Source organism: Spermophilus citellus (genome assembly GCF_964194105.1).
Source record: "Spermophilus citellus genome assembly, chromosome: 2".
NCBI lineage: Eukaryota > Metazoa > Chordata > Mammalia > Rodentia > Sciuridae > Spermophilus > Spermophilus citellus.
Window position 1 is genome coordinate 251,259,136 of NC_138183.1, and position 27,081 is coordinate 251,286,216.

General features: G+C 52.8%; 3 protein-coding genes across 6 annotated transcripts; all 3 read right to left on the reverse strand.

The window, feature by feature from the left end:
- Window positions 1-1,246: 1,246 nt before the first annotated feature.
- RIN1 (Ras and Rab interactor 1) lies at window positions 1,247-6,319 on the reverse strand. Of its 2 annotated transcripts, XM_081275450.1 has the most exons (9): window positions 5,870-6,050; window positions 5,672-5,786; window positions 5,519-5,591; window positions 5,330-5,421; window positions 4,444-5,181; window positions 3,909-4,214; window positions 3,513-3,644; window positions 3,225-3,376; window positions 1,247-2,397 (listed from the first exon to the last, which is right to left on the reverse strand). In XM_081275450.1, the coding sequence occupies exons 3-9, from the start codon at window positions 5,563-5,565 to the stop codon at window positions 1,987-1,989; spliced, it is 1,878 nt and encodes a 625-aa protein (XP_081131576.1). In that variant the 5' UTR covers window positions 5,566-5,591; window positions 5,672-5,786; window positions 5,870-6,050; the 3' UTR covers window positions 1,247-1,986. The 2 variants fall into 2 exon arrangements, with proteins under 2 accessions (XP_081131576.1, XP_081131577.1); XM_081275451.1 differs by adding an exon at window positions 6,183-6,319 and having other exon boundaries at window positions 5,330-5,786.
- A 1,383-nt stretch (window positions 6,320-7,702) lies between these two features.
- Window positions 7,703-14,506, reverse strand: BRMS1 (BRMS1 transcriptional repressor and anoikis regulator). 3 transcript variants are annotated; one of them, XM_081275481.1, is made up of 9 exons: window positions 14,352-14,506; window positions 11,391-11,536; window positions 11,214-11,304; window positions 10,906-11,033; window positions 10,700-10,779; window positions 10,508-10,619; window positions 9,873-9,965; window positions 8,694-8,758; window positions 7,703-8,067 (listed from the first exon to the last, which is right to left on the reverse strand). In XM_081275481.1, exons 2-9 carry the CDS (start codon window positions 11,527-11,529, stop codon window positions 7,867-7,869), a joined length of 909 nt encoding a protein of 302 aa, XP_081131607.1. In that variant the 5' UTR covers window positions 11,530-11,536; window positions 14,352-14,506; the 3' UTR covers window positions 7,703-7,866. The 3 variants fall into 3 exon arrangements, with proteins under 3 accessions (XP_081131607.1, XP_081131609.1, XP_081131608.1); XM_081275482.1 differs by having other exon boundaries at window positions 7,707-8,067; window positions 10,508-10,604; XM_081275483.1 differs by lacking the exon at window positions 14,352-14,506 and having other exon boundaries at window positions 7,705-8,067; window positions 10,508-10,604; window positions 11,391-11,531.
- A 236-nt stretch (window positions 14,507-14,742) lies between these two features.
- Window positions 14,743-17,121, reverse strand: B4GAT1 (beta-1,4-glucuronyltransferase 1). The gene is made up of 2 exons (XM_081275471.1): window positions 15,828-17,121; window positions 14,743-15,607 (listed from the first exon to the last, which is right to left on the reverse strand). The coding sequence occupies exons 1-2, from the start codon at window positions 16,881-16,883 to the stop codon at window positions 15,416-15,418; spliced, it is 1,248 nt and encodes a 415-aa protein (XP_081131597.1). The 5' UTR covers window positions 16,884-17,121; the 3' UTR covers window positions 14,743-15,415.
- Window positions 17,122-27,081: the final 9,960 nt, after the last annotated feature.

The following is a 27,081-nucleotide window of genomic DNA, read 5'->3' on the forward strand; positions in this document are numbered from 1 at the left end:
GCCTGGAGCCCCTGCCCCTTTATCATCACTCTTGGTCATGCTGATGTGGCCTGGGCCCCTGAGAATCAGATAAACAAAAAGTCCCCAGGATGCAGGCAGGACCTGGCAGTGCTCCCATGAGCCACTGCTGGAGGATCACTGAATTCCAGGCCAGGAACTGGGACTGAACATGGGAAGGGCTTGCAAATGGTCCAGAGTCAGGGGCTCAGAAGCCTCTGACTGTTCCTGTGAGCACCCGCTTCCACATCCAGCCCTGGGGGTTCTCTGAGCACCCCTGCAGACATTCCAGGTCCCTCCTCTGGGACTGAGCTTGACACATCCTGTGTTTAGTTCCCAGAATCTCTCTTCCCGTATCCCCGTATCCCCAGGGCCCCTCATTCCTAGTTATCAACCTCTAATTAAGGGACAACATTTATTGAGCACTTATGGCATGCTAAGCACTGTAAGGCTCTGGGGCCAGAGGTTGGGTAGGGGGAGGACATACAACAGAATAAAGGGGAGACTCCCTACTAGCAAGTAGCTGGAAGCGGGGAGAACTTCTGGGACCTAGTGAAAAATTTGGAAGCCCTGCACCTGGGCTATATCTGGATCACCTGAAAGCAAATGTCCACAATTTTTACTTCCCAGTTGTCATGTCTGACACATGGGCTGATGTCCCTTTGTGCTTAGCACCTCAGGGTGGTGTCTCTGAGACTGGTTGGGGCCCTCCTCCATCTGGGGACAATCCTTTCCTGAAGAATGGCCACTGAGAGGCTGGCCTCACCCAGACCCAACTCTGAAGGACCTGAGGGCCAGTAGCTTCAGCCCCCATGCTGTTGCTGTTCCATGGTGGCAAACAGAAACTGCTTGTGCTCCATGGCCCTTGGCTGTCCTAACCGCTCTCGGCAGCTCTCTGGGTTGTGCACGCCCCCTCGTGGTTGGTGGTCAGCGGTTTTTCTTTGCTTACATTTGAAGCCTCTTCTGGGCTTTCTTTTGAGGCTGATTTGCTGTGTGACTCTTGGGAGCTGCCTTCCCACACCTCAGTGGGGCCAGCAAGAACATAGCCTGCCTGCCCACAGAGCTTTTGTGAGGACCAAAAGATCTGATGCAGAGTAAATGATTTCCAAGCTCCACCTGCCCTCCACCCCATCCTGGAAGCGCATGGGCCACTGGTGGGCATTATTGCCCTTGCCCAATTCCCTGGGGATGCTGGAGTCCCAGGAGGACTGCCAATTTTCGGGAAAGATTGGAACAAGGGTACTTTCTCCCCGGGGTCTGACTCCTGTGCAGCAGAGGGTCCCGCCTGGCAGGGAGCAGGCACCTGAGAGCAGGTGGGGGCTGCTAACGCCCACCTCCCCTCCCCCTTCCCCTAGTAAGAGCTCTGCTTTGCAATGAAACAATCCATTAAGGACCCTCAAGCACTTTTGGGTGAAGGGCAGGACAACAATAGTGTACCCACTTTGCAGAGGAGGATGCTGAGGCTGGGGGAAGCAGGTCCTCTGCTGCCATTCTGCTGCCTCCTTCCCACACCAGGCATAGTTGGAGCTTTTCAGGGCCCCAAAGTCCACAGTAGCCCTGCCTATGTCACAGAAGGCAAGGAAACCACCCCCATGCCATAGGTTGGGCATCAGATTGATCTGTTCCCTGTGGGGCACACTCACCCCTGTGGCTGGGGAGGAAGAACAAGAAGCAAGGGTGCTTGAACACAGTCTGGGATCCCCCAAACCTCCTCAACTTTACTCTAGTTACTCAGAAGTGGCCAGTCTCCCAGCTCCTTGGCAGATAGGCTCACGGAGACAAGTGCCACTCAGAGGTGGTGGCGGACACCAGAGATGGCTGGGTGGGGTTGCCAAGAAGGCTGTGGCCTTGGGGGGTGGGGTTGATGGCTATGAGGGCCTTCCCCACCAGCTCAGAGGCTTCTGCCCCAGGTGATGCTTCTGGCCCCTTCTAGCTACTCCTCTGCTGCTTGGCTCCCGCAGCCTCTGGCTCTTGAAGGTTCCCCCTGACCTAACCCTCTCCTCCCTCAGCAGTTGTCTCTGACTCTCCCCCACTGTCCCTGGGGCTGGCTCTGGCTTCCACATCCTCATCTCCCTGTACCCCCTTCTCTTCATTCTGGCTACCTGACACTGGCTGCCCACTGCCTGCCTCCTCTGCTGCAGTCCCTGGGGTCCCAGGCCGCTCTGCCCGGCGGTAGACCAGATAGCCATCTGTGGGAAGCTTGTGGGCCAGGGCTCCAGGCTGCAGGTGGTGGTAGTTCTGCTCCTTGTACAGGAATAGGCCAAAAGCATCTGGCTGGCTGACTCGAAACTTAGTGGCACAGAGCTGGTTCAGGGTGGCAATTGAGGCCCCAGGAGGCACAGCTAGAGTCTTGGAGGTACAACCGCTGCCAGGTTCCTGGTAGGCTACTCGAAGGAGGTGCTGTGCAGGAAAAGAAGCAAAAACAAGTACTCAGCGCTCTCTGGTGAGTATGTGGCTCCAGAGAAGGCTACACAGGGACGGCGTGGGTGGTATGTACCCAGTGGTGGAACCAGTTGGCAGAAGCTTTGTAAATAATGAGAGGGGTTTGGGGCAGGGGGAGTGTGGCTGAGCTAGTAGGTCGTGGCTGCAGGTGCAAGGCCAGCCCAGAAGAGTCTCATGAGTCTAAAGGGACACTCAGATAGAGCTTACATTGTGCTCTAAGCATTTATCCTGCACCAACACACTTCAATCCTCATGGTAGCCCTGGGTACCCATTTTACAGAAGAGAAAATTGTGACACAAAGAATAACTTGTCCAAGCCCCCAAAACCAAGAAATGGTGGAACTGGGATGAACCCAGGACTTGGCTAGAGTCTGTACTCACAAGCAAGGCTGGAAAGAGTGAAGGATGGGGCAGTGGACAGCTCTGGGGATACCCAGGCCAGAGCCCAGGTGGATTCAAGAACTGAAGCCTGATGACAAAGGAAGGAGAGCCCTGGCTGGGGCTGGGTGTCCCTTTCCTTTCTATGTCAGTCTCAGTTTCTTCATTTGTAAAGTGGGGATAATAATGGTCCCATTTCAGTGTTTCTGTGAAGATCCAGGGAGGCTGCCCTGGAGCACTCAGTCCAGTGCTGGGCACAGGGGACCCCCTCCCTCGAAGGCTGGCTTTGACATTCAGGTAGGGCGCTGCTCCTATTGCAGTGTGATGTAGGACTAGAGGGGACTGGGTGCTGTCACAGTTGCTCTGGGCTCACGGGTTTCATGTGGACCCTGTGGCAGGCCTCTTACCTGGAAGTGGAGGGTGGAAGGCAGGCGGCGCTGCTCCCAGAGGCTCAGGGAGCGCTGCAGCTCCTGGGAGGGGTTGAGGGGGAGGGTGTGGGCCTGGCCTAGGCTGCTCAGCAGGGTCAGACTGGCCGACAGGCTGGTAAGGTAGTAGCCACCTGGGACACAAGGGGGCAGAGTGTAGCTCAGGCTGGGCATGGGGTGACCTTCTCCCTGGCCCTGCTTCCCAGGGCCCATATAACAGCTAAGGCCCCTTAGCCCTGCGCCCACTGAGAGGGCAGGTAGGGCCCTCACCCTCTCCAGTGAGCAGAGCTGGCTCCAGCAGCTCCGACATGTACTCGGCTTCTAGCAGGAGGTCAGGAAGGTCACACTGGGCCAAGACAAGGCTCAGCAGAGGCAGGAATTCATCTGCACCTGCGCCCTCCCCTGTGGGGACATAGGAAGAAGAAACTTAGGATAGAGTCCTCTCCTTTTCTTAGATAGTGACCCCTCCCCTTAGCGCACCAGCCGCTAGAAAATGGGGTGTTCTATCAACCATAAGGAGGGCTGCAGGGTGCTCTCCTCTGTGGGTCTCAGTTTCACCATCTGAGATGGGAGGGTCAGGTTCTTCTCCCCTGTTGTGCTGCTCTCCTGGGGGGCCTGCTTCAGACTGGGGGGGCAGGACAGGGCAAGGCAGTGAGGGGGCCATACCCACGTGGGTCCTCAGGGCCGTGTAGAGCAACTTGCAGGCCTGCAAGAGCCGCTTCACCTGGGCACTGGGTGAGTAGGTGCGGAGCAGCTGCAGCAGCTTCTGGCGCACCTGCTCGGTCTCCACCGGGTAGGGCATGCTCAGATGGGACGCGAAGGCTCCAGGGCCTTGCACTCGGGCCACGCGGAGGCCCTCAGCCAGGCGGCCAAGGGAGCCATCTGCAGAAAACCGGCGCCGCAGGCGGGCTGCCAGGATGGGCCGGAGAGGCTTGAGCACTGAGCGATGCAGGGACTTCTCCAGGATGTGTTCTGCGGGAGGAGGGGCAGGGGTGAGGGGGGAAGGGGCAGAATTGTGGGGGAGCAGGAAGAGCAGGAGGCAGGGGGTGGAATTCACTTGAATGTTGCCGAGACAAGGGTGCTCTGTGAGCAGCAGAACAGTTATCAGAGAGCCAGGTGGCACGGGGCGAGTAGGGGCGGTGGGGAAGGACTGGAGTTCTGAAGAGCTGGGGCTAAACTTGAGGCCAGGCTGGGGCCTTACCCAGCCTCTCTGGCGGTAGCAGCTTCTCAGGGCCCAGCTCTGCGCTCAGCATGGCCCGGGCCCGGCTCAGTGCCTGGCGGATGCCCTGCAGCTCTTGGGGCTCCGGGCTGGCCCGCACCTGGGTCAGTAGGTCCTGCACCAACTGGCCCACAGCTGTGTGTCTGTCCTGCATCAACACTGCAGCTGCTCGGCCCACCTGCCGCTCTGGAGCCAGCAGGGAGCAGAAAGCAGTGCTCATGGACCGGAGCAGAGGCCTGCGGCGGCCAAGGCCAGGGGATGTCATGGGACTCCCCCTGGACCCAGCTGGCCCCTCTTCCTCAGAGCTGCTGGGAGAGCCACAGTCCACCTCCTGGAGGGAGGGCAGGAGTGGGAGGACATGGCTGGTGCCTCCAGGCACACGGTACCCCACTGAGCTCTCCCTTCTCAGAAGCCGCCCAGGGGGCAGCCTTTCTGTGTGACTGAGGTCGGCCCCTGGCAGCACAGGGACTGGGGGAGGTGGCACAGCAGGTGGTGACAGGGGACTAGAGGTCTCTGTGGACACCCGCACTTTGAAGCTCCTCTTGAATCTCTCTCGCTTGGTGGGGCCCAGGTCTCCTGGGAACAGGGGGTTGAAGAAGCAGAGGGCAGCGCCAGTGCCCTGGTCCAGCTCCTGAGGGGATCGGGCCTTCAGCCTGGGCAGGGGTGGGCCTTCAGGTGGGCCCTGCGGAGCTTTGGTGTTGAGAGAGGAGCTCCAGAACTCTAGGGACCAGAAACCAATGGGGTCTCAGAGAAGGCTAGGGAGGGTGCCCACCAAGGAAAGGCACAGGCAGGCTGTGGCTCTGGTGCCCTCCCTTCCCCTTCTGGCCTCAGCTTGTCCATCTGTGCAACAGGTGCAGGGAGCCCTTACCAATGCCCAGATGGGAGATAGCCTCCAGCTCCTTGTGGGTGGCTGCCTGGTGTATGGCTCTGGGGAGCCGGAGCGGGAGGAGAAGAATGTCTCTGAGGCCAGAGAGGGGGGCAGAGTCAGGTGGAGGAATCTTACAGTGGGGTGGGGAGGACAGGCTGTCCGGGGAGCAGGGTCTGTGGGCCAACTCACCGGGTGTGGCAGTAGGCACAGATGAGCTGAACAAGGTCGGGGAACATGAGATCCGAACCCTCCAAGGAGACGCCTGGGGGATGAGAGAAGTGAGACCAGAGAAGGGTCCATCCCCCCATCTCCAGCCCCTTCCTGCCAGGCTGTCCCTCTTACCCTCAGAGCTCTCCTGGATGTAGTGGCTGGAGACGAAAGAGGGGCCACTGGCCTCTGGTAGCCGCACGCACAGAGTCTGGCACTGGTGAGTGTTCGATTTCCGCACCAGGAATGTCTGTGAGTGGACAGTCACGTGGCTCAAGACCTCAGTGTTCAGCCCCGCTTTCCCTGTCTCGGCTGGCCAGTCCCTACACTCACCCCTGGGGGCTCGGTCCTCAGCACATGCAGTGCAGCTGCTGCATTGGCCCGCAGCTGCAGCCACACGGGTCGGGTGAGCAGCAGGCGCTCCCGCAGGCTCACAGTGCGCACCGGCTGCTGGGGTCCACCTGTCTGCCCCCGGCTGGTGTCTGGTATGTCGTACAGCGGGTCCTGGGCTGGCCTGGAGGTGGGCACCCAGACCTGAGCAGGAGGCGGGGAGGAGGGCTTTGCCCATCCCTTTCCCCTCGGGGGTTCCCACCTCCCCTCCAGATCCCTCCCTGCCCCACCTGGCTGTCCCTCCAACTTCACTAACTTTTCTCTCTCCAGGTGCTTGGGAGTGAAGCTCCGGCAGGGGTCTCTGAGAGGATGTGTTCCTGGCTGCCCAGCGTCTTCCATGGCTGGGAGCTCCTTTGGCTTCTCTGGGACTCAGGAAGAGAATCCAGCCCCCAAGGCACAGGCGCGCACATTCCCGGTGGTGAGTAACACTTCCTGAGGGCGGTTCGCCCTGTCACACCCCAACCGTTAACTCTTGTGTGTCCACTCTGCCTGGCCCCATTCCTCCTGGCCAGTGACAGCTCGCTCATTGTTCTAGTCCCAGGTTCAAGAAGCAAGGATCCCTTCCATGCCAGCACCACTCTGGGAGCCCCAGCTGCAGGGCACCACCTCTGCACAGTGCTTCCTGCAGTCTGCCAGCCTCCTCACCCAGTGCAGCTGGGTGGGGAGGGGTTAAGCACGGACTGGCTCAGTCTCCATAGGCACAAGCCTCGCCTTTGGGTCACCTTAAGTCTGTGGTCAGTTGCTCATCTGTCCCTGCCTTGTGGGTCAGCCTTGTGGGAGAGCACCCCCTACTGGTCACACATGACTCATTCCTGAGTCTAACTTGGGTTTTGGGATTTCAGGTTGCCATGGAGAAAGGATGCTGTGTCTCCATGGAAACCAACCCCTTTGCTTAACTGAGGTTCTGGGGGTGGTTCTGACACTCAGTGCTAACCAGGGGGAGTGTGGCTGTGAGGTCGTCAGCACATGGTGCTGCTGCCGGCTGCCTCCCACGCACAGGCCCTGCCAGCCTGCCTTGCCAATCTGCCAAGCAACTGGGGCAGGTGCAGACATGACCTGTCTCTAAGCACGTGTACCAGTCCCTTCCCCACCAGGGGCTGCGTGCTTCTCATGCTCTGCCTTGAGCCACATGTAGCTTCTGACTCCAGGCCTGCCTCCCTTCCCCCAGCCTGTACCCCAGACTCCAGAGGCCCCAGAAGAAAGTCTGTCTCAGGTGCTCCCCAGGGAAGCCCTGATTTCCTTGCAAGGTAAATCATACACACACAGGTCACACTAGAGTCCCAGCAAAGGTTTTAATTCTAGTCTTCAAAATCTGGGAGGCAGACACCAGGAATAGCCCTGAGAAAACCTGGAAAGCCTGGCTATCACCTCCAGCTCCAGCCAGAATGGACAGGCCCCCAACATATAATATGTCAGCCCCTTGTCTGGCTCAGTTCCCATGCCACGGGCCCAGCTCCCTGGCTCAGTGGAGAGGTTGGCAGGAGGGGTATTGCTTTGGCTTAGGAAGGCCTGTTGTCTTGGCTGGAGGACAGAGGAGGTTTATCTTCAGGAGGGAGAGGTGGTCAGAGATGGAGACAACAGTCTTGCCTGGCCAGGTCAGCTCTGGGGCCACAGCTGTGCAGGCTCTGAGGAGGGCAGAGTGGGGCCCAGCAGTAACACAGGAGAGTGGTCTGTGCAGCCCCAGGAGCTTGTCTGCCTGTCTGCTGGAAAACGTGAATTCTGGGTGTGATGCCAGCTGCTCCGAGGGACCCTTGGCTGTGAACAGCAGTCATGGTCCTGGGGGTTGTGGGAAGGGGAAAATCACTGAGAGGAAGTTAAACTACAAAGGAGGAGGCCACTTCTTTCAGGATACTGGGTGCCTCTCTCTGGGAGCCCTCATACAAGGGGCTTTGGCCCACCCTGGCCCATCTAGGCTGGGGCCTCCAATCCACCTCGCTCCATCAACCCAGAGACTCCCCATCCTGGTTCCTGCTACACACACTTCTCAGTCCTAGATCAGGCCACTGATTGACACAGCCAATGTCTTCTCTCTGGCTCTTTTGCTGGAGGCACGTGTGGGGACAGGATGGGAAGGGGAAGCAGGACACCCTGAGGTTCTTACCATCTGCTTTTCTCTTCTGAGGTGACACTGCTGCTCTGGCCTGGGTAGTGAGAAAAGCCTCCCTGAGAGCCCGCCTCCAGCTTGGCAAGCCCCCCCTCCATGAAGGCCTCTGAGGGGTGGGGGCTGCACAGAGCAGGGGGAGCAGGACACCCTTTCTAGGCAAAGTTTGGAGGTCTCCTGTCAGAGGCACAGCCAGTCCTATGGCCTTCCCTTCCTCCCTCCCTCCTTTTCTTCCATAGAGTTGCCTGGAACAAGGGGCTGACAGGGTGCACATCCCTCTCTTCAGAGCAGCCTGGACTAAGAAGACCATGAGCTGCTGCAATGTCAGGGCACCTGGGCTGAGGCAGGGGGTGCCCAGGGAGAGCAGAGAACTTCTCAGATACCAGATACCGGCACCTAAGTGGGGGACCTGTGCTGCAGGCCCTGTCAGAGGCAGGAGTGGATACATCTTTTTTTGGCACTGGGGATTGAACTCAGGGGTACTTGACTACTGAGCCCCAGCCCTGGCTGGCCCTATTTTGTATTTTATTTAGAGACAGGGTCTCACTGAGTGCTTTGAGTCTCCCTTTTTGCTGAGGCTGGCTTTGAACTCGAGATCCTCCTGCCTCAGCCTCCCAAATTGTTGGGATTACAAGTGTAAGCCACCACCCCCCAGCCAGAACCCACCTTTTTGATAGCCGTCCAGTCCTCGAGAATATCAATCTCCTGCAGCATGTACACGATATAAGGGCCTGTGACAGGGTCAAGGAAGCTGGACAGCTGCTGGAGGGGACAGGTGATGGGGGCTGTGCTGGGGAGGCCAGAGGTGGTAGTGCCACCTATACAATGCTCAGGATAAGAGGTGTGTGGACAGTACTGAGGGGTCCCTCAGAGTCTGGATTTGAACACAGCCTCTGCCTCCTACCTCAGGTCCCTCTGGTTGTTAGGGATCCCCACAGCCTGTTTCAGAGTCCACCAAGCTCCCCTACCCTGCACCCTCACCTCCCTTCTCCAGATCAGGTGGCAGAGGCCCATTCCACTCTCAGGGGCCCTGCTCCTTCTTTTCTATCTGGCCATGTCACCAACTGGCTTCTCGTTGGACCCCTTCCCCCACCTAAAGGCAAATTCTGGCCTCTTCCATCCTGAAAGTACACTCCTGTGGTCCCCCCTCACCTGTGCTCTGCACAGGAGGTCTCTGCACATTCAGCCCCCGATGGCTCCCCGGGAAGTCACTACCTTCCAGGTCCCTCCCTCCCTGTCTCCATCACCACAAGGCAAAGGCTCTGGCTGCACGGGAAGGGGCACTCAGCTCATCGCTGCTGCCTGAGCAGGTGGGTGGAAGACACAGCAAGCTCCAGCCTGGGGCTCCTGCCTGAGGAGGGGTGAAGGCAGCAAGTTCCCTCTGGGATATGGGCACCTAGAGACAGGACGTGGTCGCAAAGACGCCACAAGCACAGGGAGACCAGAAGAAGTTTCACAAAAGAGGCAGCCTGTGCAATGACACTAAAAAGGCAGGGACAGGCAGAACCTCCGAGTGGGAGGCAGCAGGGCTGGGGCAGGAAAGCCCAGACTACTGGGGCCCACACTTGGCATGTAGAGAGCGCCAGGAGCTCAAAGGCTCATCCTCACTCAGAAGTTATGGGCAGTCACTGAGGTGAGCTTTCTATTTTTCTAGGGTCCATATAGGCAGGGAATACCCAGTATTCCCTACGAAGTTCCTGGACTGGCCTGGGCATGATCACATGACACTGAACCATCTATGTATCTAGTCCCACTGTCTCTCATGTCCCCTCCAGTCCCCTTTCTGGAATCTGGAGCCTGCCTGCCATTCTGTCCAGTTTTAGGCCACCTTGGGTGGAAGGATACCAGAGACGAGAGGTGCTTTCTTCCTCTTGCTGGGTGGCAGCGAGTCCCAGGTCTTTGAGCTACCTCTGGCGTGCAGTTTGTCATCCCACCATTCTGTGCCCGCAGACCCAGAGTCAGGATCAGGGTGAAGGTCCCTAGGCCACTTCCACCCCTGTGGCCTCTGTGTCCCCCCATGGGCCAGCCCGGCCTCCCCATCCTTCCCCATCACCACCCAAGGACTTAACCCTGGGCTTGGGGCTAGGATCCCCTTAGGGCGGCTTAGCTCCTGACTGAACAATGGTGGGGCTTGGGGAAGAAGCCACGGCCCTTCAGTGAGCCTCAGTTAACTATGTGTTTAGTAGAGAGCACAACGAAGACAACTCTCACCTCTTCAAGACCCCTACGAACATAGGTGCCCTGGATGTGGAGGGGACTGTGGCCACTGTATATGTTGGCATGTCAGTTACAACTCCCCATTTTGGAAAGGGGTAAAGGGGGCCCACTCTGCCTGAGCCACCACTATGCCAGACACTGGGCTGTGCCCTTCCAGGCACTCACTCACGCCCAAGAGGCAGGCCCTCAGACCCTCCCTTGTGCAGCCAGGAAAGCTGAGGTCCGGAGGGGTGGGCACTGGCAGAGCTGGGCCCCGCCCTCACCAGAACTGATGTCCAGACTCTGGCGGTCCTCCTCCAGCCTCTGGATCCGCTCCTGCAGCTCCCCCTGCAGCGTGTCATACAGCAGGAGCCTCTCGCTCTGGAAAAGGCACAGCTGCTCAACCAGGTGGAACCAGGTGGGCCCAGTTAGGCCCTTGGCCTTGCCCATCATCCACTGGCAGACAGTCAGCTCACCTCCAGGTGCTGTCTGGCCCCCTGAAGCTCACACTCGTACTTATTCCTGATCACGTCCAGGCAGAAGCCCTTGTAGATCCCTGTAGAAGGAGGGAGATAGGCTCTGCTTGGCTACTAGAACAAGGTGAGGCAGGGCAGGATCGAGAGCAGAGGGGGACAGAAAGCTGTGGGTTCCAGGAGGGGAACAGCACAGGATGACCACGGACCTGCCACCTGAATGCGAATCTTGAGGCTCCGCTGCAACCCCCCAAGAGGTTCTGTGTATTCAGGGGCTCTCTCAGCCCCCACCTCCTCAAGCCGCAACCGTAGCTGACTCAGCCGCTCTCGGAACAACCTGGGAGGCGAAAGGCAGCTGAGTACCACTGGCTCCTCCCATGGGCACCATCACTCTCGGGCAAACACTGCTCCCCACAGGCCGCTTGCTGGGTGCTTGTTACTCTGGACGTCAGCACCAGCCCCACTAGCTCCTCACTCCCAGGTGCATCAGCCCAGCCGGAGGTGTGCCCATACTCACTTCTCCTTTAGCTCTGAGAACTGCTTCTCCAGGTCCAGCATCTCATTGACGCACTCACTGCGACGCCGCTCGTAGTCCTCGTCATCCATCTCTGGGAAAGAGGCCAGTCAGGGCCGGCTCTGGAGGGGTGGGCGGCTACTCCTGTGTGCACACGTGCACCTGTATGTGGGGGCTCACCTGAGCTCTCCTCCTCAGACTCGGTCTGGCTGCCGCTGTGCTCCTCCTCACTCTCTTCTTCCTCCCCATTCATCTCAGTGGCGGAATCGCCTTCTGCTTCCATCTCTTCTGTGTCTTTACTCAGAGGCTGGACAGGCATCTGGGCTCTGGAAGCAGGAGGAAGTGAAGCATCACTCACTAGTGCCTATAGCTCAGAGCAGCACAGAGGCAAGCAGGGAGTCGAGCTCCACTGACCCCCAAGGGAGACATGGGTGGGGAGCAGTGACTGGCTCTACCACATGAGCATTACACTGGGTGGCATTTGTACCTTTTGCAGGAGACTGAAAATCCTCTTGCCCTTGGATGTTGAGGACAACCCCAATTATAATACTGGCGAAGAGTGTGATCCACTTAGGGGAGAGGCCCACGGCAGGTTTCCCACTGCTGAGACTCCCAAACCTTCTGACTAGAGCTTTCAAGGCCCTTCATGGACTGAACTTGAACTACCAATCCAGTTCCTTCACCTCATCTAATGGCCAGTTCTCACACTCCCACTTCTCTCCCTCCCACTGCCCATATAGTTCCTCTGTCTATGACTCCCTCAGCTGCTTTCTCTTCCTGATAACACTCTACAATCTTTGTCTTTTGCTGGTCTCTGGGTCAAATCCCATCTCTCGTTTCCTCTGGGACCTCAGTGCTCCCCTGTGTCTTCAGTTTCTGGCAGATACTATGGTTTGAACGTGTCTCCCAAAGTTCACCTGCAGGAAACTTAATCCCCAATGCAAGAGTGCTGAGAGACCTTCCCAAAGGAAAGATTCCTTAGTCTCCAGAATCCTAAGAAATAAATCTCTTTCTTTAAAAATGACCCTGTCTCAGGTATTACTGTTTTCTTTTTTACATGTGTGGCAGTGCTGGACATTGAACACAGGACCTTGTTTTTGCTAAGCAAAAGCTCTACCACTGAGCCACATCACCAGTCCTTAGGTATTGTTATAGCAGCACAAAATAGACCAAGATGGCAGGATCCTTCCCATAGAATTTCTGATGTGCTCAGGTATACTCTACCATTAAGAAAAAGCAGAGGGGTTTAGGGGTGTAACTAAGTGGTAGAGTCTTTGCAGTATGCACAGAGCCCTGGGCTCCATCTCTAACACTGCAAACAAACACTAACCCTTAACCTTAACCACACCAACTTAACCACTGCATCATCCATTTCATAGCTATATATTTCCAGGCATATGCATACTTGCTCTTCCTACTTTATCTCTCACTCCTTTGATCTGTTTCTATACCCATTGCTCTCACTGAAACTGACCCTGTAGAGTTAACCAATGAGCCCTTTTGGCTAATGCCAATATTGTTCAGTGGTTATCTATGTTGACCTTTCAGGAACCCTGACAAGCATTCCTTCTTTTACTCATTCATCTAGTATTTACTGAGCACCTAAGATATTTTAGGTACCATCAGCTACTGTAGTAGTACAACTCTGACAGACACACTTTTTGACCTCAAGAAGCTTACGAGTTCCTGTGAGAGGGGGCAAAGGAACAGTAACTACAGTATGAGGAGCGTTAAACACTGGGGTGTACAGGAGGGGTATCTAGCCAGAATCTGGAGCTTGCTATAGCCAGGGCTTCCAGAGGAAAACAGAACAGATAGGGTAGGGTGTTGTGCTGACAGAGAGGGAACATTCCAGCAGAGTGAGTAGCAAATGCAAAGACCCAGAAATGAGAGAAGGGTTGGGAGGTACAACTAGGCTCTAAACCTCAAGACCTGGGCTACAGAGATTCAATCATCAGCATATACAAAGTTCCTCAGTCCACAGGAGGATGCAACCATCAAGGCAGAAAGAATGTGGGGAGTGAGAAGGGACCTGTGATGAAATTCTCAGGATCAGCAGAGAAGGAAAAACCAAAAATCATGGAATATTTCAAAAGGAAGGTGCAGTGATAGTGCCCAATGCTGCCAAGAGATGGCCTAAGAACTAAACATTCCTCTCCACAGATCATTTCTGCCACCCAGGGCCTTCTATTTCAGTGTGATGTTCTTCCAACTTCTCTGGTGGCTGCTCTGTAAGCCTTTAGAATGATGGAGACACCACTGCCTCCAGGAAGCCTTCCTGTTTACTTCTCCTATTTGTCCATGCTGAAGTCTCTCTCCAGTGAATGTGGGAGCCCTGCGAGGTCACAAGCTCCTGTGCTCCTTCCTAGCACAATACTGGCTCACTTAACCACTGGATAATTTTCAAAAACAAAGTAACCATAAAATAAACTTTTGCAGGCAGGGATTAGTTTTTACTTCTTGGAAGCCCCGGTGCTAATGTTTCTTGACACCAAGTCAAGCAGTGCTTAGTGCCTGGCCTCGACAGAATTCAGTCACATTCCTCAATAATTTCACCAAGGTTCTGGACCTGACCTGAAAATCTCGGTTCTCCAAACCTGATTCATTTTTATGCTTCAGTTCCTAACGCTGGCAATTCCTCTTCACCATTAAGTGTATGTAAATTGTAAAGACTCATTGTGTGAGTACTATCTCTTTCAGAAGCATCTCTCCCTTCCAGCTTATTCTGATTATAAATGTGTTAAATTAAGTCGCAACCCCCTCCCCACCCCGCACCACCTCCTTAACCCGGGTGCAAAAGGGACGGAAAAGCACACCGTAAAGCGTGGCGAACAGCAGTTTCCAGACAGTAAGCTCCTCGAGGGCACGCCCCCGGAGAAGAGGGACCCCTCCCCACAATCGCAGAGCCACCTCAAGACACTCCGCGGCCCTTCGGGAGCCTGTCGCCCCGTTCTACCCTCAGATGCGCCGGCGCGGGCCAGAGAATAGCTAGGGGGCTCTTCCGCCGCTGGCTTCGGCCCCACGGCCCCGCGCGCGTCAGGCCGGTTAAGTCTCTGCTTAGGCTCCAGAGGAGGAAATGGTACCGTCTCGGACCGACTGAACAGAGAGGCCAAACCAGGCACCGGGCAAGGCGATACGCACCGCGGGGACTGGGGCCTCCGGCCTCACGTCCGAGGCTCCCTGAGACGTGCCCGAACTTGCCGGTACTGGCCGTAGCCGCCGGGCTTCCGGAAGCGCAGCGCAGACCCCTCTTCTTCAGGAGGCGGGGCCTGCCGGCGCTTCCGTGTGAGTCATCAGGAGGCGCCCGCCGGGGGAGCTCACAATTGGACCGCTGGGGCCGAGGCATGCTGGGATACCGCGGGCCAGTCTCCATAGCAACCCGCCGACTTTCACGCAGGCCTTAGGCTAGCTGGGAAGGCCCCAGCGGTTTCCTCGCTTTGCTGCAGGTGCCCCTGGATCCGTGGCCCTCTCCCCCAGAAGTGTAAAGGGAGAACCCAGGGGCCCCAGCTCAGGAGAGTAACGAAGCCAGCTGTGGGTGTGAACACTCGTTTATTTACACATTGTCATCCGAAAGCAAAAACCCAGCCCAGCCTATGGGAGGGTACAGATCTCAGATTGTCACTCATAGAGCCTGCGGACCCTTCCCTCCTCCAGAGCCCCCGAGGATGGAGGCCTGGAAGAACCAGGAAGTTTAGGATTCTGCTAAAAATTAAACTGTATGCTTTCATCCTATTTCTTTCCAAAAGGCCAATTTCATTAAGTATTCCAACTTAACTCTGCACCATTCATACTTTTAACTCTTCTATTGTCCATCCACCCAAAATTGTTAATAATAATAACAATAATAACAATAATAATACTGTAATAATATTAATAATACTTCACATTTGTACGAAGCTTACAGAATGTTTTCACATATCGCATCTCATCTGAGCCTCCCAACAGTTCTGTGAGGTAGGTATTCTCACCTCCCTTTTTACAGACGGCTTAACTGAAGCTCAGAGAGATAATGGGATTTGCTCAAGGCCACACAGCTAGTTAGTGGTAAAGCTAGGACTTGATCCCAGCACCCCATATTCAAGTCCAGTGTTCCAACACCATAGCTACCTCTGTAAAGTGGAGTGACATTTCTTACCCCAGTCAGGCCTGAGGGGCGACCTGAGGAGCCAAAGGCTGAGAATTCTCAGACTAGGGGAGGGATGGACTCAGCAGCGGCGGGGAGAGTTGGGGTACTTGGCCTTCAACTCCTGTTTGAACTGGCGGTAAAGGATCTTATTATGCTGATTTTCAACCTCCTTTTGTGGATGGAACTTCAAGGCTTCTTTGAAGCCCTTATGAACCAGGAAACCTTCATTCAGCACCTCAAAATCAAACCCTGCCACGTGCAGCTCACAAGCCTGTAGAGAGAGAGAGAGAGAGAAAAGAGTCAGCAAAGTTTAATTGAGTTCCCGGGCTCAGATGGGCTTCCTCACCCTTCTGGAGGCATCTTAGAAACTGCACTATCCATCCCAAACTGTGATCTCCCCTGCTTTACTGCCTCCTTCCATCCAGGGCCACTCCATCCCTGACCCCACCACCACTTTTACCCATCCCCCTTGCCCTCTCCCTTTTAGGTACCTGGCTGATTCGATTGAAGCCATACTGCCGAAATCGCTCATCAAAGGTGGGCACCTTGCCTCCAGCCACGTAAAATGGCTCCCAGGGGTCCTGCCAAGGCACCACGTAGGCAGGCCTCAGCAAGCTCTCTTCTGGCAGATTGACCCAGCGGGAGTAGTTGGTAGGCGCCTGGCAAGGTGTGCACAGCCCATAATAGAAGGGCCGGACCTCGCCCACCTGGTAGAGCTGCAGCAGCTCAGTCTTGCTCATGGGCATACGGCGGGCTCGGCGGATCTCAAAAGCAGGCACCACCAGTGCGGTGCCCCCCCACTGGTTGCTCTGATCCAACATTTCCCGCAGGCCTCTCCACAGCCCCTCACTGGGCACCATGTCCACGTCGATCACCAGGGCATAATTGGCTCCCTCACGAGCCAGATTCCTCAGCAGGTTATTAGGGTAGGAGACATTGGTGCCTAGTGCGTAATTAATCCCTGGTTGGGCCACCCTGGCTAGCTTGTCGAAGACCTCCTGGCAGGAGCGCAGTAGGGCAAATTCCCCAGGCTCCCGGGGGTCAGGCACTGCTGCCTCATAGCGCGAAGGGCATACCAGGTGCATGGCGACCCTGGCGCGCATATCAGGGCAGTGGCTGCTCAACGCGTAGGCCAGCACCGTGGCTAGCTGAGCTTCCTCTTTGGTGGCCGCGAACACTGACACGGACAGCGGACCCTCCCAGCGCTCCAGCAGGCCGGACAGGTGCAGCAGGTTGTCCACGCTGGCATGCGTGGCCAGGATCACATCGTTGGGGTCCATGGTGGTCTTCAGTAGGCCCCTGTAGACACGGTAATCACCGCTGGCATCCAGGACACCTCCTGAGGCCAAAGCGGTGCGGAGCTGAGCCTTCACCTGGTCCACGGATCTCGGGGAGGGCGGGAAGAACTCGAAATATTGATCCTGCTCCTCCTGCCCATGCAGTCCGGACAGAAGCGACAGGTAGAGTAGCTGTAGCATCGCCACCAGCATGAGCGCGGCCAGCAGCAGCTGGTAGAAGGCGCACCGGATGGCGTAGGACATCTGCATGGTTCTCGGGGCTTGAAACACGCAGCAGGGACCACCGGGCCGCAGACTCTGCCAGCGACCGCAAGCCCGGATTTACCGCAGCCTGCCGAGCACCGCCGAGGCGAGCCGAGGCGAGCCGAGCCCCGCGCACAGCCCCGCCCGCCGTCCGCCTGCGGGCTTCGGCGCGCGCCAGCTCGCCCTCTGCGAGAGAGGAGGAGCTACTGCACCCGCCGCCCGCGCCGCGCGCTTTGCAAAAGCCGAACCTACCCGCCGCCCGCCGCCTGCCTCCGGCCCGGGACGCGCACCGCTCCCTCCGGATCCGTGCGCAGCCCCTGGTCCAGCGGGTCCTGAAATCCAGGCGCTCTCGCCCAGACTCCGGAAGGGGAAGCTGTGGCAGAACTAGGCTGTAGCTTAGTGAAAGATGGGGCGGTTGCAGGCTGAAGTGGGCCAAAAGGAAATTTAAAAAGCTCCTTTCTACAGCGTTTCTCTCCCCTGGGTCCTACCAGGTTGGTACTAAGAAGTGAATGCTGGAGACACGGAAGCGCGGAGGAGATGAGAGATAAGAGAATGTGGAAGAAGCACTGCATGTGGGACGAGGTGGCCGAGTGGTTAAGGCGATGGACTGCTAATCCATTGTGCTTTGCACGCGTGGGTTCGAATCCCATCCTCGTCGAGATCTGTTTTACAAGGAACACTCCTTAATTTTCTACGTCCCCCTGCCTGGGCAGTGAGTTGAAGCAAACTGAATTTGAGGATGCTGGTGGAATTCGGTGCACTTTCCGTCTCTCTCCCGTATTTGCCCATCGTTCGTCTTCTCCCTCGCAGGTGTTAGAGCGTTCGCGGGCCAGGCCACAGGTGTACTTTTCCTTCTCCCTATAAAGAGGGCTCATGGGTGGGTGACACCTATGACTGGCACTGAGATTCCGGGCCATTCCTTGTTGGCTGGATGGGTTATCTGCAGGAGTTAGAGAAGCCTGCACTTCTCTATTCAGCCTACTGATTGTCCCCACTTACCATCACCTCCCAAGGTGGTGAACTTCTGCCCACAGCCGCCTCCCCAACACATACACATTTAAGCTGAAGGCCTGGAACATTTCAGTACCAGCTACCATACATGGAGGGCACTTAATGCTTGTAGATTAGTTGATCCATGGGCTCTTGAAAAGAGGAGTGGTTTGGGGAAAGTCTGGCACCTCCACTGCTAAATCAATTATATATGATAAATGTTCCCTTTTTGGCCAAATTAGGAGGGCCCCCATGGAACAGAGCACTGTGAATCTTGGGAAGGGGTGGACAGACTGTGGTGGGCTTTGAATGCCAGAATAAGGTATTTGACCCCAGACTCATGGGCAGTAAAGTGCCAAGGTTGTGAGGGTAAAGAGCGACCTTTAAGACATATTTTGCACAGAATGTGGTGCACATGCCTGTAATCCCAGCTGCTCAGGAGGCTGAGGTAGGAGGATTGCGAGTTCAAAGCCACCTTCAGCAAAAGCAAGAAGCTGAGCAACTCATCGAGAGACCCTGTCTCTAAATAAGATACAAAATAGGGCTGGGGATGAGGCTAGTAGTTGAGTGCCTCTGAGTTCAATTTCCAGTACCTCCTCCCCTCCAAAAAGACATATTTTGCAGCTCAATAATACCTAGAAGGCACCTTCCCTGCCAGGGGCTGTGTTAGGCACAGGGACACGGAGCCTGGGAGACAAGGGTACTTAAAGGTTTTCACCAGAGGCAGGTACAAAGAGTGGAGAATGGAAAGCCCTTCAGCACAGACCTTGTAAGCGGAAGGCTCAGAAGCCACATTTGGTGGCATGTGGGTTTTCTTAGAACTACTCAGGGTTTAAAAATGACAATTCAAATCACATTAGTGGTTAATTTTAGTGAACTGGTAGATTTCATGTAAAATCCACATTCTGTTTAATTCTGGAAGATCTGGCAAAGACAATTCTGCATTCCCACAGGGTGACCGCTGGCCCGAGTATCAGAGTGGCTCCCGTTTTTGCTATCCTAACAGTCTTCTCTTTTCCTCCCTATGCACCCCCAGCCCTTTGAACATTTGAGTTTTATCTGCAGTGTTCACACAATCCCCAGTCTCTATCTCCATTGTTGAGATTCTCCTGGTCATCTGCCCACAACCCCCCCCCCATCATGCCCAATGCTAGGCACATTACATGTTATTAATAAACGAATAAGATACTTATGAAGTGTCCTCAAGGCCCCTAGACTAAAGGGAGACTTTAAAGTAATGAATAGACCTTGGTGAGGTGTCAAAATCAAGAAAAGCAATATTGAGGGTCCAGAAGGTGGGCAGAGGCAGGTGGCTGGGGAGAGGGACTGGTTGTGGCAGAGAGGAACATGGGGGATTCAAAGACTGGTGTAAATAACTATAAATGATGGATCTGAGTGACTTTACTGCAGGCCAAGTGGCAGGGCACTATGCCTTCTGGGTCCTGGAGAGGTTGGATTTGTTAGGATTCTCTAGAGAAGCAGAACCAAAAGAGAGGGAGAGAGAGAGAAAAAAGATATTAGTAGAATGATTTTTATGAATTGTGATCTTGAGGCTGGCAGGTCTCAATTGTGCAGGGCAGGCAGGCAGGCAGGAGACCCAGGACGAGCTGAGGTTGCAGCCCAAATGTGAAGGCCACCTGGAGGCAGAATTCCCTTTTCCTCAGCCTTTCTTCCTTAAGACCTTCAACGGATTGGAGGAGGCCCACCCACACTGCCAAATGTGCGATATTATGATATAGTAAGAAATATGTATTTGGGGCTGGGGCTGTAGCCCAGTGGCAGAATGCTTGCCTGGAACATGTGAGGCACTGATTCTTAGCACCACACACAAAAAATAAAAATAAAATAAAGGCATGCTGTTCATCTATAACTACAAAAAAAAAAAAAAAAAAAAAAGAAAGAAAAAAGAAAAGAAATACAGCCAGGCGCAGTAGCACACACTTGTAATCCCAGCGGCTTAGGAGGCTGAGGCAGGAGTATTGCAAGTTCAAAGCCAGCCTCAGCAAAAGTGAGGCACTAAGCAATTCGGTGAGACCCTGTCTGTAAATAAAATGCAAAATAGGGTGGGGGGTATGGCTCAGTGGTTGAGTGCTCCTGCGTTCAATCCCTGATACTGCCCCCCCATAGCCAAAAAAAAAAAAAAAAGAAAGAAAGAAATATGTATTTGGTCTCTGTGCCTGGCTTCTTCTGACTCACAGCTTCTGAACCCCTTGGAATCTCCTGGGTGACTGGTGCATCTTTTGTTCTAATGAGCAAGTCTTGGTGAGTTCCTCGATAGCAGGGATCCAGGATGAGTTGCCAGGGAGATCAGTTATGTGATTAGATGTTTGGAACTCTCAATCCCTTTCCCCACCTCTAGGGAGTGGGGAGAGGGACTGAATGAAGGCTGAATTGATCAACAATGGTAAATGGGTCAAGGATGCAATCAATCATAATGAAGCCTCCATTAAAAACCCAAGGGAGCTGGGATTTGTGACTCATTGGTAGAGCAGTTGCCTGGCACATGTGAGGCACTGGGTTCCGTCCTCAGCACCACAAAAATAAATAAAATAAAGATATTGTGTTCCTCTATAACTAAAAAATATATATTAAAAAACACACAAAACCAAAAGGACTGGATTCAGGAACTTCCAGAAAGCTGAATATCTGAAGGTTCCAAGAGGATGGCATGACTTGCCCCAAGAAGGCCCCACCACCCGCCCCCATGTTATACCCTATGCATCTCTTCCATCCGGCTCCATCTTTTGTAATATCCTATAAAATGAGTAGGTAAATGTATTTCCCTGACTTCTGGGAGCCACTCTAGCAAATGAATTGAACCCAAGTAGGGACTTGCTGTAACTTTGATTTACAGCTTGTCATCAGAGGACCTGAAGTGGGGGCAGGCTTGTTGGATTGAGCTTTCCACACTTGAGATCTACAACCATCTCCAGGCAGACAGTGTCAGAATCAAATTGAATTGTGGGACTCCCAGCTGGTGTACCCTGGAGAATTGCGTGGTTGGTTTGTGGGGAGACCGTACACATTTGGTGACTAGAGGTAAAGTTTATATTGAAAGTGATAGTAGAAAGAAAAAAAATACTGGTTTATTTCTTCCCCCTCAGAGAAGAGAATTTACTTAAAGACTACTGATTTAGGAGTTGGAGTGTAGCTCAGTGCTAGAGCGCTTGCCTAGCATGTGCAACGACCTGGGTTTGATCCCCTGTACCACACATACAAAGTCTGATTTAAATGTTATCGCATCTTAAGATATCCTATAGTAGCCAGGTGTGGCAGTGCACATGTGGTGGTGCACACCTGAAATCCCAGTGGCTTGGGAGGCTGAGGCAGGAGGATCATCAGTTCAAAGCCAGTCTCGACAATGGCAAGGCACTAAGCAACTCGGTGAGACCCTGTCTCTAAATAAAATACAAAATAGGGCTGGGGAGGTGTCTCAGTGGTTGAGTGCCTCTGAGTTCAATCCCTGGTATCCCCCCCAAAAAATACCCTCACATTGACAGCCAGACTGGTGTTTCATCAAATATCTGGGTGCTGTGGCCTAGCAAGTTGACACAAAATTAGCCACCCTAAGGCTCTTTTGCTCTCTGACTCAGGGCACTGAGCTCTTTCTGCTTGCCTCCACACAGCTCCAGTCAGACCCCAGACTCACTGGCCCTACAGATTCTACCCCAGTCCCCTTTCTGGGCTGGTTTCTGATGTCTACACTCCACCCCACCCCTCAAGAACCAAGTTGGTTCTGTCTCAAACTGGGCCATTCAGAGATGGGTGTCTGTCGGGTGAATCTTGGTTTCTCTCTTTATTTATTGTACTGGGGTGAACTCAGGGGTATTTTGACCACATTACCAATTTTTTTTTTCTAATTTGAGACAGGGTCTTACTAGGTTGCAGAGGCTGGCCCTGAACTTGCCACCCTCTTGTCTCAGCCTCCCGGGTAGCTGAGATTACAGGTATGGGCCACTTCCTGGCCCCAGCTTCACATTTCTATCCCCAGTCAGATGAAGGCTTGATTGAGCCTTGAAGACAGTTAACCAGGCCCTTTACTTGGCCAAAGGTGATGGCCAATGGCTATAGTTTCCTAGCTTGGTACCCCCAAGCTAGGGTGCTTCCCTGTTATAAGTCAGACCAAGCCAAGGGCTTTGTCCATTCTGAAATTTCCCAGCTGTCCCTGGAGAGTAGTCTGTCTATTTCCCTTCCAGAATGCTCTCAGCCTGTACAGCTATGCGGCCTTCAGTGGCCTGCTTCAGGATTTCCCAACTCTCAGTATCCCTTCACCTGGAAGGAATCCTCTACCTCACATGCTGGAAGGCCAATTATTGTTTGAATCAAACAAATTAATGTTCGACTATTTATCTACTGTCCTCTGAGGCACCCTGGGGGCTCTGAAGCTACTTTACTTGAGGGGCAGGACAGCAGAGTGTAGGTTGGTAGTGTTGCCATCTTAACAATATATATCTTCTGACCCATGAACATGGGATGTATTTTAATTTCCTTAGGTCTTCTTTAATTTATTTTAGCAATGTTTTATAATTTATTATTATTATTTATTTATTCTAATTTGTTATACACGATGGCAGAATGCAATTCATTTCATATTACACACATAGAGCACAATTTTTCAAGTCAGTGATTGTTCACAAAGTATTTTCACACCTTTTGTGTCTTCATACATGTACATAGGGTAATGATGTCTAACTTATTCCACCATGTTTTATAATTTTTAATGTACAAGTCTTCTACCTCCTTGGTTAAATTTATTAGTAGGTATTATAGTCTTTTAGATCTTACTAAAGTTGTTTCTTAATTTCCTCTTTAGTTTGTTCATTGCTAACATGTGGAAATAGAACTTAATTTTGCATGTTAACATTGAATCTTGTAACTTTGCCAAATTCACTCATTAGCTCTTATAGTTTTTGTGTATTCATTAAAATTCATTAAATTTTCTATATTCATTAAAATTTTCTATATATGTTACATGAGCAGTGAATAGATATAGCTTTACTCCTTCCTGTCGCAATACGCGATGGAATCAGGGTCATTCCAGGTGGATTGGGCTGGCAACGAGAAAACCACACAAACACATAAAATACTTTTTTCAGGGCTCAGGACAGTTTTGCACCCTTAAGAATAAGGCACCCATGTTGGAAGACACGGAGAGCAAGGGAGGCAAGAGGCAGGCAAGAGAGAGAGCACACCTGAACCCCTCCCTACTTACTGGGGAGAAGCCAGTCTTAGAATATTCCACCCAAATAAGGCAAGGGATTGGATTTCAGAGGGTGGAGTCTTGCTTGGTGATGTCTTGATGTCAGTGGTCAGCAGATTGACTGATACCTTGGAAAGCCACACCCACGTCAGGTGCCGTGTGGCACATGAAAAGGCACACTTATGGGGCACAGCCTCATAAGCAACCTCAGCCAGTTCCCTCACAGGCTCAAATGTGCATAGCTCACACACACACAGCCCATGGCTGGCTCCTGACAACTTCCTTTCCAATTTGAATACTTTTTATTTCTTTTTGTGCCCAGTTGCTCCAGTGAGGACTTCCAGTACAATAGAGGAAGTTGTGATGAAGTGGCACTCCCTTTTTCTCCACAGAAAAGCCCTCTTCACCATGGCTGATTTTAAGACTGTCAGCAAAAGAGTCTCTGCAGCAGAGTCCAATGTAGGTAAACTTCCTATTTTTGTGTCCCCCTGTTTACTTGGCCACTGGCCGGGAAGATACCAGCACTCCAGGTGCTGGACACGCCCTTACTAGTTTTTCACAAACATATCCAGTATAGTACTTTGTAGAAATGTGCAAACAAGGCCTCTGGCCTTGAGCTGGGCTTCACAGAGATGTCTACATTTTTAAGATAAGTTACAAATGGGCTCCATGGTAACAGCTGGCAGGGGGAGGAAAGAGAGGGGAGAAGAAGCTCTCCCCTTCTCAGGTGTTGTCATTGAAGGGTTAACTTGCCCAGAACAGTGAAAGAAAAAGCTGCTGGGGTTCAGGGGATTAATTGATTACAGCAAAAGCTGTACCCTCTGAACCTGGCTGCAGCCAAATAAAACTGTTTCCTGCTATCTTCAGTGCCTTGTCTCATTTGTCCCTACAACATTTTTGGCGACCCAGATGGGACAGAGGAGGTAAAGAAGGCTAGTCTGCCTCTCTTGTCTCTGGGGACCGGCTTCCCTGGGGCGATGGGGGACAGCAGTCCCCTTGGCACGCCCAGGCCACTCTTGGCCTGAAAGAGGATCGACTCACCCAGCACCCTGGGGCTGCCACCCAGCATCCTGGGGCTGCCACCCGGAGCACAACGGAACCTACAGGTAGCAGGAACCAGAATTAGGGTTTTTGAGCACCGCCCAGCTGAACAGGTAGGACCCAGGTCCATTTGGTTTTGCAGCCCACCTGACTTCCCCTTCAAGGCCTAAGTGGGTGGAAGAGAGGCTTGATCACCTTCTGTTGGGTCTCCAGTACCCTCCAAAGTGGTTGAGCTTAAACGGACCCGGGGAGTTGCCTGAGTAGCCTCTGATCGGGGTCAGCGAGCAGAGGGGAAACCGTGACTCCCTTTTCTGTTTGATTTAGAATTGTTGGAATCTGGGCGGTATACAAATTCTGTCCTGGCCATGTCCATGTGAAAGTGTGTGAAAGCCTTTCTTTCTGTATGTCCATGATCTGTCTGAAGTAGCTATAAGAGTTTTGACTCAGATGCTGGGGACATGGCACCGTCCAGTGGCCTATTTGTCCAAACAGCTGGACTCTGTAGCCCAGGGCTGGCCACCTTGTTTACGGGCCCTTGCAGCCACAGCTCTTCTGGTGTTGGAAGCTGATAAACTGGCCATGGGACAAGAACTGGTTGTCAGAGTTCCTCATTCAATTTTGACATTGTTAAAATATAAAGGACACTATTGGTTGACTAATGAAAGATTGATCAAATACACATCCACATTGAGGTCATCAGAACTCTAAACCCTGCAACTTTGCTGCCCATTGGACCTGGAAAATCTTATCACAATGTGTTGAGGTCATGGGTGAAGTGTTCTCCAGCAGACCAGACCTAACAGACCAGCCTCTCAAGGATGTTGATGCAGAGTACTTCACAGATGGAAGCAGTTTTATAAAAGATGGGATATGTTTTGCTGGATATGCAGTGGTCACTCTGGACTTTACTGTTGAGGCAGAACCTCTGCCTCAGGGAACTTCAGCACAAAAAGTAAAACTTATTGCTTTGACGTGAGCACCTCAGTTGACAGCAGGAGTCTGTGTAGATATTTACATAGACTCAAAATAAGCGTTTGCTACCCTTCATGTTCATAGGGCCTTATGTAGGCTAATTAACTCAGGAGAGGAAAAAAAAGGGACATAATTTATGGGCAAGAAATTCTTAAACTTTTGGATGCACTGTGGGCTCCCAGGAAAGTTGTGATTATATATTGCCGAGGTCATCGAAAGGGAAACACTATGGTTTTTCAGGGCAACTGGAGAGTGGACAGAGAGGCCAGGTTAGCTGTCTGCAAGAAATGGGCAGAAAATCCAGTCCCAGGTTTAAAGGCTGCTCTTCTGCCTGGCTGACTAGCTAACAGAATGGGAGCCAACACACTCCCAACATGAAAGTAAGTGATTTAAGACTAAAAAATAAATTTTTCTTCCAGGTGGATGGTGGAGATTTTCTGATGGCTGGAATAGCCATCCCAGAGATTCTAGCCCCAGCTTTTATCAGACAGTTTCGCAGGAAAACATGTTGGACATACAGCACTTGAGACAGTTCTGAATCACTAGAAATGTCACACAAGCAACACCTGGATGATCTGCAAACAATGTGAGGTTTGTGCTCACAACAATCCTTCTCAGGGGCCAAAGCTCCCACCAGGAATCCAAACTATAGGAGGAGCACCTTTTGAAGACTTGGAAGTAGACTTCACTGAACTACCATGCTCACGGGTCTATAAATAACTTTTGGTTTTTATGTGTTCATATTCTGATAGGTGGAAGCCTTTCCCACCTGCACTGAAAAGGCTAGGGAGATACTAGGATGCTTCTCTGGGAAATTATTCCCAGATTTGGTGTCCCAATAACTATTGGCTCAGAAAATGAGCCAGCTTTTGGGCAGAGGTGATATGATTACTGACAAGAGTTTAAACATCAGATGGAAGTTACATACTGTCTACAGGCTACAGAGTTCTGGTAAAGTTAAAAGGATGAACAGGACTTTAAGACTCAATTGGGTAAGCTGTGTCAGAAGACTCAGTTATATTGTGATGAACTTCTCCCTATTATACTGCTGAGGATTAGATCCACTAGGAGGATTGGATTCTTTTCTTTTGAAATAATATATGGGAGCCCCCCTTCTTATTAGGGGACTACAGGGAGACTTAAGAGAGATAGAAAAGTTAACCCTGAGATGACAGCTTCAGGCCTTAGAAAAAATTTTACAGGTTCTCAACCAATGGTTAGAGAAAGATTGCCAGTAAGTTTGACCCAGGTGCACACTCCTTCAAGCCTGGAGATAGATTCTGGGTCAAAGAATGAAATATTCAACCCCTGAACTTGTTTGGAAGGGCCCTTTCACTGTTATTTTATCCACCCCAACTGCAGTCAAGTTTGCAGAGAGAGAGAGAGAGGTCCCTGGATTCACTATACCAGACTCATGCCTGTAGCTGAGGACTGGGAGTGCTCTCCAGATGCTGCTATGCCCTTGAAGCTGGCCCTCCCAAAGAAAAAGGAGCACCCAAGAAGCTTGAGGATCAGAAGGACAACAGCTCCAGTCACTCTGGAAGCTAAAACTGATTTATGCACGGCCCAAACTTGAGGAGATTACGGCCCTGTTTCAGCCACACAGGAGTGACTGGCTGATCAATGCCTGGTGAAAGATAAACTTCCCACCAGAACTAGTTAACTCTTTCAACCTCTGAGATAGTTCTTATGCTGTAATGCATTGCCACCCTTGCTTCTAGATATATACACAGTTCTCTGGTTTTTGCTACTGGTTTGATAACAGTAACTCCTACTGACTGAATTCTGGGTAACAAAATTTCACTTAGACTTTTTTATCTTGCTTATATAAGTTTTCTAGGATTTGTTTGGTGTTATTAGTTTGGCTTCGTTAATTTATGCTGTTTTTGGGCTGGGGATGTGGCTCAAGCGGTAGCATGCTCACCTGGCATGCGTGCGGCCCGGGTTCGATCCTCAGCACCACATACAAACAAAGATGTTCTGTCCGCCGAAAACTAAAAA

Excerpts from the sequence above, each read along its gene's own strand:
- RIN1 (XM_081275451.1), bottom strand. The coding sequence starts at position 6,265 with ATGGAAGACGCTGGGCAGCCAGGAACACATCCTCTCAGAGACCCCTGC. Across the intron at positions 3,645-3,908 it reads GGCCCTGAGGACCCACGTGG|GGGAGGGCGCAGGTGCAGAT; the intron begins GTATGGCCCCCT and ends ATGTCCCCACAG. Across the intron at positions 3,377-3,512 it reads AGCTCTGCTCACTGGAGAGG|GTGGCTACTACCTTACCAGC; the intron begins GTGAGGGCCCTA and ends CTTGTGTCCCAG.
- BRMS1 (XM_081275481.1), bottom strand. The coding sequence starts at position 11,529 with ATGCCTGTCCAGCCTCTGAGTAAAGACACAGAAGAGATGGAAGCAGAA. Across the intron at positions 10,620-10,699 it reads GGGCCAGACAGCACCTGGAG|CTGTGCCTTTTCCAGAGCGA; the intron begins GTGAGCTGACTG and ends CTGGTTGAGCAG. Across the intron at positions 8,068-8,693 it reads ACTGGACGGCTATCAAAAAG|GCCAGAGCAGCAGTGTCACC; the intron begins GTGGGTTCTGGC and ends CTCACTACCCAG.
- B4GAT1 (XM_081275471.1), bottom strand. The coding sequence starts at position 16,883 with ATGCAGATGTCCTACGCCATCCGGTGCGCCTTCTACCAGCTGCTGCTG. Across the intron at positions 15,608-15,827 it reads GCTTCAATCGAATCAGCCAG|GCTTGTGAGCTGCACGTGGC; the intron begins GTACCTAAAAGG and ends CTCTCTCTACAG.